The sequence below is a fragment of the Triticum aestivum genome, chromosome 3B, assembly GCF_018294505.1.
Source record: "Triticum aestivum cultivar Chinese Spring chromosome 3B, IWGSC CS RefSeq v2.1, whole genome shotgun sequence".
Taxonomy (NCBI): domain Eukaryota; kingdom Viridiplantae; phylum Streptophyta; class Magnoliopsida; order Poales; family Poaceae; genus Triticum; species Triticum aestivum.
This window is the reverse complement of record NC_057801.1, coordinates 14,531,355-14,545,044: the sequence shown is the minus strand read 5'-3', so window position 1 is coordinate 14,545,044 and position 13,690 is coordinate 14,531,355. Positions and strand designations below refer to the sequence as shown.

Sequence of the window (13,690 nt, the reverse complement as noted above, 5' to 3'; positions counted from 1 at the left end):
TTGATTGTGTACATCTTAGTTATGCAGAGGTTGGGTATTGCTTGTCATGCTTTATATCCGCACGATGCTATATTTTGAGTTAATAAATGTGCACCTTACCCGAAAATATACCCCATGCGAGAGTAAGATCAATACACAAAAAGTATTCAAGCTATCACTAGTTCCACATTTTCCACATGATTCATTCCTTATTATAAACTTCTAGATGATGGTTAAAGTACAGATGATGGTTAAAGTACACAAGTACCAAGCAGGAAATTGGCCCTGCTGGCGCCTGGCAATCGAAAATGTCGGCATACTACATTTCAGCACTTTTTTGCTTCACCCAACTGAAAAAACAAACTCACTCTTATGTAATTTGAATTTTTATTGTGCAAAGTTGCTCAAAAGCACATATGATCAACTTAAGATTTTTTCAGGTTCCAACTCATAACACATGAATAGAACAGTATCAGCTACATATTGTAGAATGGACAAGTATCAATTACCAAACAAAGAATCACAATGTTGATTTGGACACCAACTATGGCCCCCTCTTTTTTAGAAAATAAGAAATAGGAGTATATCAATATCAAGACGATATCAGTTACACCTGACCCTATGTAACAACTCAATATCAAGCGCTACTCAAGACACTAAGAATGCATATAGACAGAATTATTTACAAAAAAAAAAGCAGTGGTCCATGCCAAGTAGCCAAACCGACCACCTTTGATACAACCAAGGCTGCGAGCATGGTTCTTCAAAAGCAACGCCTTCACGAACAGAATGACATGTCAGCATCATCATTACCAAAACTGACACGTACAAGTCAGATCATGGGTTTTCATCCCGAAGATCAAGTCTAATAGAAACTCAAAGCAATGTCTTCAACAATGAAACTATGTGAAAACATCGTTATTAGCAGATAAAACAATTAAGGTCAGTCCTAGAGTATTCACCCCATAGCTTGAGACCAGGTGATACGGAAAGGACCCCAAACCACAGTCCACATGTGATGTCTCCACCAATTGTTGACCCAATGAAGATGATGCAAGCATGAACGATCTTGACAAGGACACATCCACGTGGCCGAAACCATACACGCACCAAGCAGGCAGCCCATCCTCCAATAGCCCTCCGCGGATCCTTTGGCATTCGACCATGCACACATGATGCTGGTCACACATCAAGTGACTGAGAGAGAATGGTACTACCATAACCTCACACTGGAGACACTCAGGTGATTCGATGCCTTGGTCACAAGTGTACGTTGGTGCTAAATCTAGATTAGCGTAACTGGTGGAGTTTTTAGCGCCTACTATTGCGTCAAGCATTGTAGCCAAGGACTCTTAGATGATTCTTTGAATTATTTTATCTCTCTAAGCGCTTATATAGGAGTTCTCCATTGTAGATGCCCTGCTGGTCGCCCGGTCCGTCCTTCTTTGGTTCTACCTGACAATGAAAATGCTTAAGGGTTGTGCCTTTATTGAAGGCATTGCTTGGATATTATTCAGACCTGCTCTTTGGAATGAAAACCATTGATGGCTGGATCAGACGACAATGGAGCTTGTGCGTGTGTGTCATTACCTTTCTAGATGTGTTGCTTTCGAAGAATCTCTATCGAAGTCCATATGTTGTCAAAGATGGCAGTTGATGTTGATGTTTGGTACTGCAGGTCGTCGGTTGTTGCACCATGTCATTTGGTGTCTTTTTTTTTTCTTCTTTTTTTCTTTTTTTTTGTTGTTGTGTGCATCTTTGATGTCTTGATTAATTTTGACATTGTAGCTTGAAAAAAGTTCTTATATTATGGGACGGAGGGAGTACTTGATATCAGCATGACATTAATATATTATCCTTTTTAAAAAAAAAAGCTTGGTACACAGAAGCGCCACCTCAACCGTGTTGTCAAGAAATACCACAGCGAATCTAGGAATAAAACGAGTGCATACGAAGATGCAAAGAATGTCTGGTTCAAGTTAATTCTGCACCGTACGTTTCACATGAACCGATTTTTTCTATGACGTGACTATTGTGGCAGTTCTAGAGCACTTGGAAATCTCGAGACGGTCTCACGATCTAATTCGTTAGTTGTCTGCGTGTTGTACAGTTGAACTCTTCGACTCACTTGGAATTTCACGCACTTTACGTATTCATCGTGGAAGAAACAAAGAAACGGAGGAACGCATCTATTCAAGGCCACCCAAGATGACTTGACTAGAGTCTACAGGTCTGACCATGCAATTTGTTTGTGGTGTATTTTCAGGTCAGTTGTCAAAGGTGACGAACACTTGGGATAATCAGCCCATGTCTCACTCACCCAGACTTGTCGAACGTTGAAACAAAGAGAGTATTCATTAGGAAAAACTCAAGGTTCTGCCCACACAAGCATGAGTCCTGCATGACGTGAGACCAAAAGCATGCATGCATGCATGTTACTCCCTCAACAGCAAACCATACTGGCTGGGCTGTGCTATATATAGCAATATCGAACAACAAAGTCGCCATAGGCAAAGAGATACAAAGTTGTTTCTGTCACAAAGTTATAAACACAATGAGCATCGTCCTTAGATGCTTGTGCGTGCAGCTAGCCATAGCCTCGTTCTTGCTCACACAAACCAGCTCCACTGAAACCCATGCCAACAACACGGGCAGTTGTGTTGCGAGTGAGAGATCCGCCCTTGTCCGCTTCAAAGCGGGCTTGTCGGACGCTGCAAACCGCCTTTCGACGTGGCGGGGCGACGACTGCTGCCGGTGGAAGGGTGTCCGTTGCAGCAAGAGCACCGGCCATGTCATCAAGCTCGATCTTCAAGGTTCTTACGGCAGCTATCTAGGAGGCAACATGAGCTCCTCGTTGGCTGGTCTAGAACGCCTGAGGTACCTCGACCTCAGCGGCAACTCGTTTAGCGGCTTTCAGCTAGCAGAGACTTTGCCGTCTCTCCACCACTTGAGGTATCTAAACCTGTCCAGCTCGGGCTTTGTTGGAAGGATACCACCACAGCTGGGTAATCTCTCCAACTTACGTTACTTGAGTCTTGGTGGTAACGCCGACACATACTCCACGGATATCGCGTGGCTGTCGCGATTATCTTCCCTTGAACACCTGGACATGAGCTCTGTGAACCTTAGCGCCATTCCGAACTGGTTGCCAGTCGTGAATATGCTTCCTTCCCTCAAAGTTCTTCTTCTTACTAGCTGCCAGCTTAACAACAGTCCTGATTCTCTTGTGCATTCAAACCTGACATCTCTTGAAACTCTCGACATTTCCTTCAACCTTGCCCCGAAGCGTCTAGCACCCAACTGGTTTTGGGGCTTGACTAGCCTTAAGTTGCTTGATATCTCATGGAGTCAATTTAGTGGTCCAATTCCTGACGAGATTGGGAATATGACCTCCATGGTAGAGCTCTATCTGTCACATAATAATCTTGTGGGCATGATACCATCAAACCTGAAAAAACTTTGTAACCTGGAAACATTGTTTATACATGATGCCGGTATCAATGGAAGCATAATGGAATTCTTTCAACGGTTGCCTTCTTGTTCATGGAATAAATTTTCAGCATTGGATCTATCTAACAACAGTTTGACAGGAAGCCTACCAACCAAGCTCCAAGAATCCTGTATCAATCTGACCTTTCTCTATCTTGGTGGAAACAAACTCACAGGTCATGTGCCGCTATGGATAGGAGAGCTCAGAAAGCTAACTGCATTGAACCTAATGAACAACTACCTGGATGGTGTTATACAGGAAGGTCATTTATCAAACCTACCAAGATTGCAGAGGCTGTTGTTGTCAGGTAATTCAATAGCCATCACAGTGAATTCAACTTGGCTTCCTCCATTTAATCTGACCATGATTGGACTCCGGTCGTGCCTACTCGGACCTAAATTTCCGATGTGGTTACGTTGGCAAACACCTATATACCTCGACATCTCAAATGCAAGCATCTCCGACATAGTTCCGGATTGGTTTTGGATAATGGTTTCCTCGTTGGACTCGGTTAGAATGCAACAAAATCAACTTCGTGGTTTTCTACCATCTACAATGGAATATATGAGGACATCCGCAATGGATCTCAGTTCCAATCAATTCACTGGTCCAATTCCTAAGCTTCCTATTAATCTAACCTACTTGGATCTTAGTACAAACAAACTATCAAGGCTACCATTAGAATTTGGAACGCCACAACTTGAAGTACTTCTTCTATTTGGCAACTCGATCTCTGGTACCATTCCATCATCTTCGTGCAAGTTGACATCATTGAAGCTATTAGATATATCAAGAAATGAGCTCACTGGGTCAGCTCCTGATTGCCTAGTCAATGAATCCACTACAAACACAGAAAGTTTGAGTCTTAGTAACCTAAGCTTAAGAAACAACAACCTCTCTGGTGTTTTTCCTTTATTCCTCAAAAATTGTCCCCAGCTCATATTTCTTGATCTCGCACACAATAAATTCTTTGGGACTTTGCCATCATGGATTGGGGAGAAGTTGCCATCTTTGGCATTCTTACGGTTGAGATATAATATGTTTCATGGCCACATTCCTTTGGGGCTCACGAAGCTAGCTAATCTTCAATATTTGGACCTTTCCAACAACGATATTTCAGGAAACATACCAAAATCCATTGTTAACTACACACGGATGATTCTAAGCAGAGATAAATCTGATAAATTTAATGGAGTACTCAATTTTGAAGATGTTGTTTATCGCTCTGACGTTGACTACACAGAGAATTTCACAATAGTCACAAAAGGCCAAGAGAGGTTATATACAGGTGAAGTCATATACATGGTAAATCTTGATTTGTCGTGTAACAACATAACAGGAGAGATTCCTGAAGAGATCGGCGCTCTTGTGGCGCTGAAGAGCCTGAACCTATCATGGAATGCCCTCAGTGCAAAAATTCCTGAGAAGATTGGCGCCTTGGTGCAAGTCGAGTCTCTTGACCTATCACATAATGAATTGTTCGGTAAAATCCCTACAGGCTTATCGGCTCTCACATCATTGAGTCACTTGAACCTGTCCTACAACAATCTGAGTGGAGAGATACCATCTGGAAATCAACTTCAAACACTTGATGATCAGGAATATATTTATGTGGGCAATCCAGGCCTTTGTGGTCCCACGATCTCCAAGAAATGTCCAGGAACTGAGTTAATTCCAGCTACTCCGGAACATCATGAAGATGCAAGCAATATGATCTCGTTTTACATCGCCATGAGCTCTGGATATGTAATGGGCCTCTGGGTAGTCTTCTGCACATTCTTGTTCAAGAGGAAATGGAGAATTTTCTGGTTCTCATTCTGTGACAGCTTGTACAACCGAGTTTATGTGAAGGTGGCTGTTAGTTGGGCTTCCTGGACAAGGAAAGATGGGTAGAACGTGATATTGCTATCACTGTTTTTCTTTGGTATATGCTGTCATGTGTGGGGATTTTATGATGTAGTATCATCTGATGTAAGTATTGTACAAGTGTATTAATAAACATGTTACATGTATGTAATCAAGGGGCCGGGCGTATGTACCCAGTCGACCAACTTTGATATTACCTTCGCTATGTACAAGTTTATGCATAATGAATAAACCTATCAGAGTGATCCAGAGCGCACATGCTTACAATGTCGTCCGGGCCTGAACGCAGCTGCACCGCCGTCTCAATACAAGTACGAGCAGTTGTAGCTAGCTTCTGACTAAGGGCATCTCCAACACTCACCCGCAAATTAGCTCCGGCATCCGTCGGCGGACAGGCGGACACGGATGCGGGAGCCGGTCCAACACTGTCTGCACATATTTCAACCATTATTTAAACTAACATGATGAAATTCGTGCAAACACGGTGGATTTTTATATAAACCGGACAAAATTCATTACATTTCAAACATTTAGAAAAAAAAGTGGTCCGGTCCTAAACCAATCCTACGGCGGTGGCCGTCTTCCCCTTTCTTTGTATTCCGCATCAACGACCACGTTCTCCATCTGCTGTCTCCATAAAGGCGGGTTCAAGACCCACGAGGTGGAGGTGCGGATTCCGGCGACGAGAGTAGAACATGGGAGACGGATCGCCCCACTTGGGACACAATGCCCTGTCGCCTCCCATGCCCTACTCATCCTCGAAGGAATCCGCGACATGTCTGTCGCCGGTGCTGGTGGACGTGAGGTCGATGATGGACGTGGAAGGTCCGGCACTATCCACCTGCAACCAGTTTTGGAAACCTTTTAGAAGGTTCAACTCTGGTTTTTTTTCTGATTATGTTGTTTTCTTCTACTGTGCTTTCTGAGGTTTTTCCCATTTTTGTCCCTTTTCTTTTTTTATTTTATTTTCACAATTTTCCAAATTTCATAGGAATTTCCCAAAAAAATGAAATTTTCAAAAAATGCCCGCACTTCAAAAAATTCACAATTTCAAATATTCCCACATTTTTCTAACAAAAAGTCTAGCATTTCAAAAATGTGCGCATGTCTAAAAGAAATCTGAAATTTTCAAAACATGTTCATGCTTGTCAACAATCTAAAAGTTTTTAAAATAGTTCATGATGTTTTAAAACATGTTCTCAAATATTCAAAATATCGCCCTCTAAAAAACAAATTTTCTTGTTCCCTAAAAGGCCAGAAAAAATAACTTAAAACCAACAAAAGAGAAAAATAAAACTTAGATGAAAATAATAGGAAAAAATATGATGGGCCAGCCCAGTTGTTTTCTCCCCTGAGGACGTATCTGCTGCACCAGAGCTTCTTGTGCTACCGGTGGATTAGACGCCGGTTACACATTAAAAAACGTCACAAAAAATCCAAGAAAAAAGTGCATAGACAGAACATCAATCTATGTTTTCACAAAAATTCAAACCAAAATTCGGAAAATTGCTCGAGATACAAAAATGGCAAATGTGACATCAATGTGATAATTGGCCAAATCTAAAGGCCCAACTTGTGTTATGTGCTATTCAGTACCGAATTTGTCATTTTCGTATCTCAAGCTACGTTTTGAATTTTGATTTGAATTTTTGTGACAACATAATTAATGATATGTGAATGTTCTAATTTTTTAGATTTTCTAAAATATTGAAAATGTGCTTAAGGAGTCCGGTGCACGTGTAGCACAAGAAGCTCCGGTGCACCAGATACATTCTCTTTCTCCCGTCTGCAATCACCCTCAAAAAACATGTGACGCAGTAAGCGTCAAATAGGAGGTCTAGACTGCGATATATCTCTCTTATTGGGATGGACCGTGCGCCCCCCTACAAACGCCCCTATCTGGGTCAGACGAACAATGGATGTTGTTTTGAAACAATCTATGTACAGTTTGACAATGTTTTTGGGAACCTTTTGCCTGGGTTTCTTAAGGTTTCGTATGCCTTTAACCTTCATTATATTTTTTGAGCTTTTCTCTATTGGTTATCCTGTTTTTTCATTTCATTCATAATTCTTCTTTTCTTATTTGTTCTTTATTTTACTTTTATTTTTCTTTTTATTGTTCCTCCTATTTTCGCTTTTTTCTATCGTTTTGAAAATACACATAATGAACATTTGCAGATACAAATGCACTGTGGGCATTTTTTTAAACACACAATGAATCTTCTTTAAACATGTGTTCAACATTGTTTTCTAAATGCATGGTGAATATTTTCAAAATTAAATATTTATTAATACAGGATGACCTTTTTTTAAATACATGATGAACGTTTTTAAAATACACGATGATGTTTTTTACTATGTGAACAATTTTATAAAACACATAATATAAAAAATTGACCCAGCGATCCTTTTTCAAACATTAAAGCAATATTTTCGAAAATGACTTTTAGAAATTACAGGAACATTCTACTACAGTGTTTCAAATTTAAATACATCGTCAACATTTTTTTGAAACATTCTGACCATTTTTTAAATACACGTTAAACCTTTTTCTAACTAAATGTTCATGTATCTCAGAAAAGATATTTTATACTTTAATAATTAGTTCACGTCTTAAAAATATATTCACGTACTTTGTCTAAACTAGTAAAGAAAAATAAATCAAAACAGAATAATGCGAAATAGAATGGTGCCTGTTGCCCAAAGAATGACGTTTGCCTGGCCCATACACAGTTAATCGTATTCGGCGGTTAAGGCCTCGAATACTTCCTTGTCCGTTATTAGCGCACACACTTTCAACGGTAGGTTAGTTAAGTGGGTCGGCCTATGCCAGCCTTCTCTTTTCTTTTCTTTTTTTTAGAAAATGTCAGCCTTTGTCAGCCTTTGCACCAATTTTTGGAACGTTCCAGGTTCCAATCGTTTTTTTGGCAGGTGTCTTTATGCTTTTTTGGCACCGACTTTATCTAAGTTTTGGGGCTTTTCATTTTATTCCATGTTCGTTGTTTTTAATTTCATTTTCGCAAACTTTGTGTCTATTCATGAACTATTTTGCAAAATTGTTTTCAAATTCATAACACAAATTCAGACCCATAAAATTTTTCGGAATTTAGAAAGGTCAAACTTATAAACTTTTTATATCTGGAAACTTATTTCAAATTAATTAACTTTTCCTATTTTTATGGAAAAAATTGAAAACGTGAACTTTTTGTGTTTGTCAACTTTTTACAAGCTTGTGAACTTTTTGTATTTCATGAAATTTTTTACAACTCGTAAACTTATTTTTGAAATTCTTAAACTTTATTTAAATTCCTTATAAAAATTACACTTTTAAGAGTCAATGGTCAAGTGATCAACCAATCAACAAGCGACCGAGCCAAGAAAAAATAAAGCACGTAAGCAAACCTGCTGGTCTACGGACCATCAAGTGAGCGTTCTGCTTAATGGCCGGCCAACTTAACCATGCGCATTAGCGCCAGCGGGCCAACTGACGGCGTCATACGAATGGTCCAACTGATGAGTCATATCTACTACAGTACTATTTCCTCCGTCCCATAATGTAAGACGTTTTTTGACACTACACTAGAGTCAAAAAAACGTCTTACATTATGGGACGGAGGGAATAGTTTATAGCTAGAATAACTCTCGTCTCGCCTGAAGCGCGCGTATAAAGGGTCAGCACATCAGCTCAGGTGACTCGCTTGCCACAGGTCACTCGCCACAGGTCTTTTGTGTCGCTCGCCATCGGTCCATGTATTGGTTTGTGTTCCGGTTTTTCCAAAAAAAAAAAAATCTTTCATTCATTTCTTCACCCTTTTATTGGTTTTCTTCGTTTCTTTCAAGGCTTTATTGATTTTTATTTTCTTTCACACTTTTTCGTTTTTCTTTGCTTCTTTCTCGGGTACCATGGTTTTTTATCCTTTTCCTTTTTTCTTTCTTTTTTCTATATTTTTCTTTTTGATTTTTTTTCTTTGTTTCGTTCCCGGATTTCACGGTTTGCTTTTTTGTATTGATTTCTTAGGTTTCCATTTTTTGTTTATTTGGTTTTTCAAATAAGTTATTCAACTTAATTTGTAAATATTTTTTTATGTTACTTTTCTTTTATCCACATCTACATTTTTGTATAAATTGTCAAAAACAATTAAATATGTTTAATATGTTCTAGAATACATGATTAATTTTTTTAATGTGTTTGAGGACTAGTTTTTTCATACATATTCAATGGTTGTTCCCCCTTTCTAAAAAAACTAGAGGTTCAAATTTAAATACTGGAGAGGTTAATTCTTTATTACAAAAACAAAGAAGGACAAATAAAAAAAACATAGCAGTTCAAAAAGTTTATAAGAAAACAGATTTTACTCGTTTCTAAAAGAAATCTAGATGTTCAAATTTAAATAATGGAGCGGATCAATGTTTATTACAAAACTAGAACTTTTCCCATTACTAATGAATAAAACCAAGAAGTCCAGAATAAAAAATGGAGCAGTTCAATATTTAAAAAAACACAGATTTTCCTTCTTACTAAAGAAAGAAAATCAAGTTCAATTTAAAAATAATGCAATACTTGGATATATATGAAAAACTCAAGTTCTTCCCATTTCTTTGACAGATAAAAGTATGAAGTTCAATAAAAAAATAAAATGTTTGATATTTATTTAAAAACATCTTTTATAAGAACAAAACAAAGAAGCTGAACTTAAAAAAACAAAGATGTTCGAAGTTGATAAAAACATAGATATTTCTCTTTACTAAAGAATAAAACGAATAAGTTCAACTTAAAAATAATGGAATAGTTCAAAAAAGAATATAAAAGTAACTTTCCCTGTTTTCATAAAATAACATAGAAATTCAAATTAAAACAACATAGAAGTTTGACGTTTGTTAAAAAACTACATTGTTTTTCTTTACTAAACAATAAAACTAATGAAGTTCAAATTAAAATATTAAGCAGCTCAATGGTTATGAATAAACTCAGTTATCTCTCGTTAGTATCGAATACAAGCATGAAGTTTAAAATTTAAAAAATGATCAATTCGATGATTATCTAAAAATAAAAACATCTTTACTAAAAAAATAGTTCAAATTAAAAAGACACAAAAGTTTGAATTTTATGAAAATCTATGAGTTAGATGTTCAAAAAAAGAAAAAAAAAACACCATCATTTTTTACATTCTTAAAAACTACTCATAACACGACGACTAAATTTAAAAAAACTATGCATGAAAAAGTTTCTACTATGCAAACTCTTTCCAAAAGTTGTGTACCATATGATCTATTGCGTTTAACGATTCAAGATTTTGGTGTATATCATTTGGAAAAATCGTATTAAAAAAATCTTTAAGCCCGTGGAGATTTTTTTTTTAAACTCAACAAGAAAATGTTGCATCTTTTCAACAGCTATCCGAAGGTACATCATTTGCGCAAATCTGATGAAGAGTTGAAGAATTACGAACAAAAAACATGACAAAAGTTTGAAGTGAGCGAGCAGTTCAACTTCTACCCGAATTGCATTTCAGATGCGAATAAAAGTAATACAAAACTAAAAGTTCAAAAGGTTTTGCTACTAGAAGTTTGCATGCTGCTCATGGCACAATTCTAAATTTCTTGTGTGAGAAGTGCATTGTTCATTTACATGTTCAAAACCACAAAAACAAACTAGTTTTTGGCACTTGTAAAACTGCATGCAAACGACAACGAATTTGGAAAGAATGTCTACATGAAAAGGTTGGTCCTATTCACAAACTTTCCATCGGTATATCATACAATACACGGTTTAAAAGTTCATGTATACCATTCAAAGCTAGTTTTTACATACTAAAAAAAATCTTCTGAGCCGTCGTGAATTTGGAAGAAAAAAATGCTCAAGATGAAAAATTTGTGTCATTCGACCTCTAATTAGTTAAGGATGGGCCCTTCCCCATATACATCGACCCCAAGCAGGAGCTTCCAAGAAAGTGCGATTAAGCTAAGTAATTGACGGGCGCCGAGAGGGTTTTATCTTATGTGAGAGCTGGCGATTATGTCTTGCTAGTTTTGCTGGATCCCTTCCCTTTTATATTTAGATTAAAAGAATGGGTTTGTTCCTATCTAATTGAATGGCAGATTGGCATCCTTTTGTTTTTGATAATGCATGGGTGGTGGCCAGAGAGGTACAACGGCGGCGGCAGAGGAGTAGGGCGTGGATGCAAAGCAAGGGGGAGCAAAGGCGAAGTGGAAGAGAATGAGACTAGTAGGGGGTTTGAATGGGTCGAGAGTGTTAGAGTCGTAGGTGGTGGCGGCCCGAACTCCCACCCCCACCCGCGTTTGCTTCCATTTGTAGGGGAAAATATGTCCTGACCGGCCGGCGGACAGATATGGGATCACATTGGATGACAAAACACGTCTGATCGGGTGGTAAGTTGATCCGCTGCATGGCTCGGTTCTCGAGACAGTTTACTTACCGGCTATGTGTGTCCTCTCTCACTGAATTTAATCATGTGTCCCAGGAGGCCAGGTCAGCTAGCCACGACTATTTTGGCACCTCCAACGGCACAAGGAAAACAACAAATAGATGATGGTCATAATTTTGTACGCAGAAGGAAGGTCAAGGGCTCAACAGCGAGTTACTACTAGTTAATCCAGCACCGGCAATGAACATGGGTTCTTCGTTTTGGTTGCTGCTGTTGGAATAAGAAAACATGAGTTTAAAATTAGAGCTACAAAATGAAAGTTCAGATAGTGTTGTACATGGACGATGAACCGACGACAGATTCTTCTCCCGCTTGTTGCACCGACAGAAGACCGCTACACCTTCGCTGGGTATCCTCGTGCTGGCCATGTGCTCGCTGACCATCATCATGTATAGCACGTGCATGGATTCCATACAAACGGTATTAAGAAGACGCAACTGTAGCTGGCAGATTAGTTAAGCTAGCTTAATCAGTTTTTTTTTTTTAGAAAAGAAGGATAACCCCCGGCCTCTGCATATGGGCGAAAGCTAGCTTAATCAGTACTGTACTAGTTTATCCTCTGATTAGTTTAGTTAAGGATGGGCCCTTCCCCAGGTTCGTAGACCCCAAGCAGCAGCTTCCAATCAAATGTGATTAAGCTAATAAATCCACGGCCAAGAGGGTAGGGTTTTGTCTGATGCGAGAGCTGGCGATTATGCCTTGCTAGTTCTGCTGGATTCCCTTCCCTATTTTTGCTTAAAAAAGGGGTTGTTCCTATCTAATCGAATGACAGATTGACAGTTTTTTGCCAAAAGAACTGCAGGATTTGGCAGTAACCTGGCCCACAGGCAGTCTGCATTAGAGAGCTGGCGAGATTACGACTGGTTGCAAACGCGTGGTGCTAATCATTAGGCATGCAGCACTTTCTATTTTTTACAGCACACGCATGGCGCCAAAATGATTTTTGCACTTTCATCGATATACTACGTCTGTGTCTAAATATAAGACGTTTCAACAGTTTAAGGTCACTTTGTCCTAGCTAAATGATGTGCATAAATGAGAGAGAGAAAAAGTCACACATGCAGCAGGCCATTTCTAAATTATAATCCACTAGTACTAACCAATATACACAATAGTGCACACATGGGAATAATGTATCAAAGCAAGAACCATCAGTTGACCAACAATGCAATTTTTTTAAAAAAACACTCTGTTTTCTATAAACCAAATTGGGCGATGTGTGAAGACTGTAGGATGTGACATGGTGGCTAGCGTCGGTGTTAAGATGGCGATGCTCTCACAACTCACAACATGAGTTCCAGTGTGCCCCCTCGTATAATTAGGCAGGACGAAGTGTTATGCTTTCTACTAAAGTTTTTAGTGTGTCTATTAAGTTCATTATTGATGAAATCGTTAACTGGTAGCTGCTCGATTGTCTGGCAAGTAGGGGATTAAATAGGCTGAAGTTTTTAGTGTGTCTATTAAGTTCATTGTTGATGAATTCGTTAACTGGCAGCTGCTTGATTGTCTGGCGAATAGGGGATTAAATAGGATGAAGTTTTTAGTATGTTTATTAAGTTAATTGTTGATGAATTCGTTAACTGGTAGCTGCTCGATTGTCTGGCAAGTAGGGAATTACTAGACTAATACACAAGTTAATCACCAATTTAATAAATTAATTGACCGATTTATCAGTTTATCAGCTACTCGGTGACACAACGAGTAGGAATTAATCGACAAATTAACTAGTTGAGGGCCATTGTATGATGGACAATCTGAAAAACTAGAAATAGCGCTTGTTTTGATCGAAAATTTCTTAATGATCCATCTTCTGTGGTTTTCAAATTGTGCTAGATTTTGAAATCTTGGAGCATGTTGCAGAAAAGCCAAGACAGAAACCTTTTCCATTATTCATGGATGGAATCGTCTT

At 38.6% G+C, this 13,690-nt stretch overlaps 1 protein-coding gene across 1 annotated transcript; it reads left to right on the top strand.

Moving 5' to 3' along the window:
- Positions 1-2,533: 2,533 nt before the first annotated feature.
- Positions 2,534-5,362, top strand: LOC123064348 (receptor-like protein EIX2). The gene has a single exon (XM_044487843.1). The coding sequence runs from the start codon at positions 2,534-2,536 to the stop codon at positions 5,360-5,362; it is 2,829 nt and encodes a 942-aa protein (XP_044343778.1).
- The last annotated feature ends 8,328 nt before the right edge of the window (positions 5,363-13,690 follow it).

Coding starts and splice junctions, on each gene's coding strand:
- LOC123064348 (XM_044487843.1), top strand. CDS start 2,534: ATGAGCATCGTCCTTAGATGCTTGTGCGTGCAGCTAGCCATAGCCTCG.